The sequence below is a fragment of the Rhinoderma darwinii genome, chromosome 9, assembly GCF_050947455.1.
Source record: "Rhinoderma darwinii isolate aRhiDar2 chromosome 9, aRhiDar2.hap1, whole genome shotgun sequence".
Taxonomy (NCBI): domain Eukaryota; kingdom Metazoa; phylum Chordata; class Amphibia; order Anura; family Rhinodermatidae; genus Rhinoderma; species Rhinoderma darwinii.
In genome coordinates, this window is record NC_134695.1 from 705,887 (window position 1) to 713,565 (window position 7,679).

At 44.3% G+C, this 7,679-nt stretch overlaps 1 protein-coding gene across 1 annotated transcript in view; it reads left to right on the forward strand.

The window, feature by feature from the left end:
* LOC142660235 (solute carrier family 22 member 6-A-like) overlaps window positions 1–6,802 on the forward strand; it is a 77,917-nt gene extending 71,115 nt beyond the window's left edge. Inside the window, exons 9-10 of the mRNA XM_075836818.1 lie at window positions 5,625–5,828; window positions 6,382–6,802. Of these exons, the coding sequence (XP_075692933.1) occupies window positions 5,625–5,828; window positions 6,382–6,475 (298 nt within the window). The 3' untranslated portion in view covers window positions 6,476–6,802. The remainder of the gene's footprint in view (window positions 1–5,624; window positions 5,829–6,381) is intronic.
* Window positions 6,803–7,679: the final 877 nt, after the last annotated feature.

Here is a 7,679-nt window from a genome sequence, read left to right on the forward strand (position 1 = left end):
GAGGCCAGTGGAGGAGATCAGCACCTTTGCGAGTGAGGTCCGTAAGAGGCTTAGCGATGACCGAGAAGTTAGCAATAAATCTCCTGTAATAATTAGCGAACCCCAAAAAACACTAACGCCTTCAGGGAGGCAGGTTGGACCCATTCCGCCACAGCCTGAACCTTGGCGGGGTCCATGCGGAATTCATGAGGAGTGAGGATTTGACCCAAAAATGGTATCTCCTGTACCCCAAACACACATTTTTCGGTTTTTGATAACAGTTTGTTTTCCCGAAGGACCTGGAGCGCCTTCCTGACATGCTCAATGTGGGAGGACCAGTCCTTGGAAAACACCAGTATGTCATCAAGGTACACTACAAGAAATATCCCCAGGTAATCTCTCAAAATCTCATTTATGAAATTCTGGAAGACCGCCGGAGCATTACACAACCCAAAGGGCATGACTAGGTATTCGAAATGACCTTCGGGCGTGTTAAACGCAGTCTTCCAATCATCCCCCTCTTTGATGCGGATAAGGTTATACGCCCCCCGTAGATCAAACTTAGAGAACCATTGGGCCCCCTGAACCTGATTTAAAGAGATCAGGAATCAAAGGAAGGGGATACTGGTTCCTTACAGTGACCTTATTCAGGTTACGGTAGTCAATGCATGGCCTAAGACCACCATACTTCTTCCCTACGAAGAAGCCAGCACCTACCGGAGTAGTAGAGGGGCGAATGTAACCCTTGGCCAGGCATTCCTGGATATACTCTCTCATGGCTTCACGTTCGGGACAAGAAAGATTAAATATCCTACCCTTAGGAAGCTTAGCTCCTGGTACCAATTCGATAGCGCAATCGTATTCTCTATGAGGAGGTAACACTTCGGAGGCCTCCTTAGAGAAAACATCAGCAAAGTCCTGCACAAACTCAGGTAGCGTGTTCACCTCCTCAGGGGGAGAAATAGAATTAACAGAAAAACATGACGTCAAACATTCATTACCCCATTTGGTAAGCTCCCCAGTATTCCAGTCAAACGTGGGATTATGCAACTGCAACCAGGGAAGGCCTAAAACCAAATCGGACGATAATCCCTGCATCAACAGTACAGAGCACTGCTCCAAATGCATGGAGCCAACAAGGAGTTCAAAAACAGGGGTATGCTGTGTAAAATAACCATTAGTAAGAGGAGTGGAGTCGATACCCACTACCGGGACAGGTTTAGGCAAATCAATCAAAGGCATAGCAAGAGACATAGCAAATTCCACAGACATGATATTAGCAGAGGACCCTGAATCCACGAAGGCACTGCCGGTAGCAGACCTACCACCAAAAGAGACCTGAAAGGGAAGCAAGATCTTATTAAGTTTCATATTTACGGGAAATACCTGTGCGCCCAAGTGACCTCCCCGATGATCACTTAGGCGCGGAAGTTCTCCGGCTGCATTCTTACGCTTAGGACAGTTGTTCACTTGATGCTTGTCATCCCCACAGTAGAAGCAGAGACCATTCTTCCTGCGGAAATCTCTACGTTGTTGGGGGGACACGGAGGCCCCGAGTAGCATAGGTACCTCCGAGACTTCCGGGGAGGAACGAAGCAACGGAACCTCGGGAGGCATCATGGGGGAGTCAAATAGAGAAAACACATAAACTTTCACGTTGTTGTTCCGTGAGATGTCGGTCAAGTCGTACCGCTAAAGCCATAACCTGGTCTAGGGTGTCAGAAGAGGGATAGCTAACGAGTAGGTCTTTCAGGGCATTCGACAGACCCAACCTAAACTGGCACCTTAAGGCAGGGTCATTCCACCGAGAAGCTACGCACCACTTCCTAAAGTCAGAGCAATACTCCTCAACAGGTCTCTTACCCTGACGTAAGGTCACCAGCTGACTCTCGGCAAAGGCAGTCCTGTCAGTCTCGTCATAAATGAGTCCGAGAGCAGAAATGAAACGATCAACGGAGGAAAGTTCAAGGGCGTCAGGAGCCAAGGAGAAGGCCCACTCTTGGGGCCCTTCCTGGAGCCGGGACATAATTATACCCACCCGCTGGTTCTCAGAACCTGAGGAATGAGGCTTTAAGCGAAAGTAAAGCCTACAACTCTCCCGAAAGGAGAGAAAAGCCCTCCGGTCCCCTGAGAACCGGTCGGGCAATTTGAGGTGGGGTTCAGGAGGTGAGGTGAGGGGAACTACCAAGGTAGCTTCAGGCTGGTTGACCCTCTGAGCCAGGGCCTGGACCTGTAGGGAGAGACCCTGCATTTGCTGAGCCAGGGTCTCAAGGGGGTCCATAGTGGTGTCAGGGACCAGGGTAGACTAGGTATGGGCTTGTGATTATGTAACGATGGGGGTAGGGAAACTAACAAGTGAGCCCTAATCAGTGGCGGATTAAGAAGACCATGGGCCCTGGGCTGTTACCCAAACTTGGGCCCCCCTTCTCCACCACCACCCTGCCGCGCCGTAACTATTGCTAACACTACCTAAACACTAGTACACAAAGTAGGCACATTATGCACAAAGTACACACAGTACACAAAGTACGCACATTATGCACAAAGTACGCACATTATGCACAAAGTACACACAGTACACAAAGTAGGCACATTATGCACAAAGTAGGCACATTATGCACAAAGTAGGCACATTATGCACAAAGTACACAAAGTAGGCACATTATGCACAAAGTACGCACATTATGCACAAAGTACACACAGTACACAAAGTAGGCACATTATGCACAAAGTACGCACATTATGCACATTATGCACATTATGCACATTATGCACAAAGTACGCACAGTACACAAAGTACCACATTATGCACAAAGTACACAAAGTAGGCACATTATGCACAAAGTACGCACAGTACACAAAGTACCACATTATGCACAAAGTACGCACATTATGCACAAAGTACACACATTATGCACAAAGTACACAAAGTAGGCACATTATGCACAAAGTACGCACAAAGTAGGCACATTATGCACAAAGTACGCACATTATGCACAAAGTACACACAGTACACAAAGTACGCACATTATGCACAAAGTACGCACATTATGCACAAAGTACGCACATTACGCACATTATGCACAAAGTACGCACATTATGCACAAAGTACGCACATTATGCACAAAGTACACAAAGTAGGCACATTATGCACAAAGTACGCACATTATGCACAAAGTACACAAAGTACCACATTATGCACAAAGTACACAAAGTAGGCACATTATGCACAAAGTACGCACAGTACACAAAGTACCACATTATGCACAAAGTACGCACATTATGCACAAAGTACACAAAGTAGGCACATTATGCACAAAGTATGCACAGTACACAAAGTACCACATTATGCACAAAGTACGCACATTATGCACAAAGTACGCACATTATGCACAAAGTACACAAAGTAGGCACATTATGCACAAAGTACGCACAGTACACAAAGTACCATATTATGCACAAAGTACGCACATTATGCACAAAGTAAGGACATTATGCACAAAGTACGCACATTATGCACAAAGTACACAAAGTACGCACATTATGCACAAAGTATGCACAGTACACAAAGTACCACATTATGCACAAAGTACGCACATTATGCACAAAGTACACAAAGTACGCACATTATGCACAAAGTACGCACATTATGCACAAAGTACACAAAGTAGGCACATTATGCACAAAGTAGGCACATTATGCACAAAGTATGCACAGTACACAAAGTACCACATTATGCACAAAGTACGCACATTATGCACAAAGTACGCACAAAGTAGGCACATTATGCACAAAGTACGCACAGTACACAAAGTACCACATTATGCACCAAGTACGCACAGTACACACATTATGCACAAAGTACGCACAGTACAAAGTACGCACATTATGCACAAAGTACGCACAGTACACAAAGTACACACATTATGCACAAAGTACACAAAGTAGGCACATTATACACAAAGTATGCATAGTACACAAAGTACACACGAGTATGCACATTATACACTAAGTAGGCACATTATACACGAGTATGCACATTATACACAAAGTACACCTTGTAAACACATGAATATGGACATTAAACATACATGAATATGGACATTAAACATACATTAATATGGACATTAAACACACATGAATATGGATATTAAACACACATGAATATGGATATTAAACACACATGCACTTACCTTTTAAGTCTTCACTGCAGCTCTTCTCCTGCTCACAGCACAGAGCCCGCCGACAGTCTCCCCTCCCCCATGTCCCGACAGCTAGCAGCAGAGATGTTTAGAGCAGGGAAGGGGGGCTGGAGGGGGAGCTTCTAAAGCAGCACAGACCACGGCTGCTAAGTAGAAGCAAAGCTCCCCTCGCCTGACAGGTGCGGTCCTGGCACCGGGGCTCCCTCCGGTGCTAGCGACGCCACTGGGCATGAGGGGGTTCGGGCGATCATAGGCTCCCTGGGAGCCTTGGGCCCCCTGGCAGTCTTGGGCCCCGGGCGACCGCCCGAAACGCCCTAATGATAATCCGCCACTGGCCCTAATCTACCCGCCACTCTGTCCCTGCCTACTTGCAATGACCCGCCCTAGGCAACTGGGTACAACTGGGCGGCGGTCCCTACGCTCAGTAAGTGCACGAGACAAACATACAAGGGAATACAAAGCAAAGGGTAAGAGGCAGTTGCCCACGGCAACACCGTGAGCAACCAGAGTGGTGAACGAGCCAAGTCAAACCAGGAGAGCACGAGTTACCAAACGCAGAGCAGGAGAGTAGTCCGTAAGCCAGGGTCAGTATGGAGCAGGATCAAATAGTTAGGAGCTGTAGCTGGGCCAGGAAACCACACGAGAAGAATCACAAGCAAAGGAGGAACAGGAAAGGCAGGTATAAATAGACAGAGGGCGGGAGCTAGCTCCGTCTGGTCAGGCTGCGATAGGCTCTCCCACTCCTAAGCCTGCCATCCTGAGTGGTGGAAGATGGAGTCAGTCTCAGAGACGTAGATTCAGGTGCAGACTGATTACCTATGGGAGTTAACCCCGAAGCTGTGCCTGGCAGATCCTTTACACCTATGGATTATTTATGTCTATACAGGCATTCATAGACCTGTAGTTTAAACATTAAATCCAGGGCAATGTTTACAGGGGAAATGTTCATTGCTGTACATTTCTAGAAAGCAATAATCATCTAAAAATGATCAAATGATTAGTGAGGAGCATAAAATCGCTTAATCACTCATTCATTCGGCCGTAGTCTTAGGTAGCAAAGAAATACAAACATTTCCGATGGTCTAGAACTGTTTACAAACAGATTTTATTGCACAGTTCTCATTTTGACCAAACTATCCAGTCCATTGTCCTTATATGGGTTCAAAATGGCCCAAACTCCTATTCGATGTCTACTGGTATAAATTATATTTGGATCTGGAATGTTATAAGTGTATTTAACTTCACGATATGGACGTATTGTGCATCATTCAGTCTTGCCTGTCAGATTAGACACAGATGCAGTTAACTAAAAGTTAGTTAGAATGTATTTTAGGATCAAATTGATTAATACAAGATCTCCAGAATATATTTATCTAATTAGATATGCAGGAAGAATTTAAAAATACATTGTATGTAACTCTAATATCCTGATTTTATTTTCAGACAGAGTGGTCTTGGTTTGGGTAGCACAATGGCGCGCTTAGGTGGCATTGTGGCTCCTCTGGTAAAGTTGTCGGGTGACTTTTATCCCTTCTTGCCTCTGCTGATATATGGAGGTGCACCAATGCTATCTGGACTACTTATCTACTTTTTGCCTGAGACTGTGAATAAACCATTGCCTGATACCATAGAAGAGGTGGAAATCGGGTAAGTCCAATGATACAATTTAGACAAGTGATCAGTTTTAGCATATCAACTGATCGGATCAAATGATGAGACAGCAAAGCACTCTTTAAAACTGAAGTTACTTACGCAGTTCCATCACATATCTACATAAAAAGGACTTTAATTCTAATTATGGAATAGGTGGAGAAATGCAAATTACTCCTTTTCCCCCTAGTGGCAAACTATGCATCCAGAACCAGTGGAGTATTGCACAGATACAGCCATATATTCCAACTTTAGTTTTAAGCCTATTAGCCTTCATCAGTGCAAGTTATGGAAACCATAGGTCTATGGAAGTAGGGCTTTTGAGGTGCTAATCCAAGCATGCTAGATAAGATGGAAATAGCGAAGAACGTATTCAGGTAATAGTTGAGTTGGCTTTATTGTAATGTAAGTAAATGTTGTACTTTGTTTTGTAAGACATAAATTTATCAATGCATACTGACTAAGTTCAAGGTCAAACAAAATGTTCTATTGACCCTATCAGTTATGTGAAGTCTATATAACTAAATAAAAGTTTTATTTTGTTCTAAAGGAAAAAAAAGACACCAGAGAAAGAAGGGAAGAAAGAAATTATACCTCTACAGACCGTAACCACAAATTCTGATTCTGTACGTGTGGCCCTCTGATGTCAGTAGTGCCAATGAAGTTTGCCAAAAAGATCACTCTAATGCTGGCAAAACACTATGCATTCATTGGCGTACATATGGGTGGTGGGTGCCAAGAGATTCTTATTAAAAGGTACTGTGGAGAATTGAAGACTACTATCTGAGAAGGGACAGGGTCTCCCTCAAGACCACCAAATGTACCAAGGCTTCTATACTGGCAGCACAATGCCAATGCAGCACAATGCCAATGCAGCGTTGACTAGATGACCAATAAGATGTTTCCCTTATCCTGAGTACAATACCAGGCATTATTTGATTGCTAAGGCAAATAGGCGATTTTTCCTATACTAGAGTCTTAATTGTGTTTTTTTTTTTTGTTTTTTTTTCCTCCGATGGGGGGGGGGGGGGCAAAAAGAAATTGTCCTGAGTTCTAGAATCTACCATCACTGTTCACCTGATCTGTGTGGTTGTGAGGAGTAATGATAGACATGGAGCCAGACCATCGCTAGACTAGTCCTTGGGTAAGGTAATACTTTAATCCCCCTACTACCAAGCTCCAATCACTTTGCCTGAATAATAAAATGGATCTGTCGTCCTACTATGCCAGCCCATGTAAAGACCGCATAGCATGGGTACAGGTCCAAACCACTATTGGCCAAAATGGCACAAATATTGTGCCGTTCGGCTATTCAAGCTTCACAAAGAGTACAACGGACTCCTAGTTATAAATTTACTGTATTCATGAGGGGAACAAACCCCCCCCCCCCCCCCCTGCTGTAAGAAGATAAATCGAGTAAGAGGCAATGCTCTGTCGCCCTTATTTTTATAAAGCCTGCCTGGTGGGTAATTCTTCAATTCAAAGCAGACAGAAGGGGGAGGATTTTGAAATAGTCACATCATTCTTCTTACTCTTAACCTAGTAAAGCATTTTGCCATTTCTTAAAAATTGATTGCCTTAACACATCATTATTTACATCCTGCTAGCCAAATCTTAAAGTAAATGATCCCGTGGTTTAATACAAATTTAAAATCCGTATTCACTGAAAACCGGGGCGGACATACCACATATGAAACTGCACAAAGGCCTAGCAAATAATATGCCACCTTTAAAAGCAGCCTCCTACTGTCTATTAGATTGGATGTAATGGATTAAACTAATGCATTTCATGGTTCACAATCACGGGTGGATTGTTAGAAAGACCTAACCGGGGGGGGGTGGGGAGGG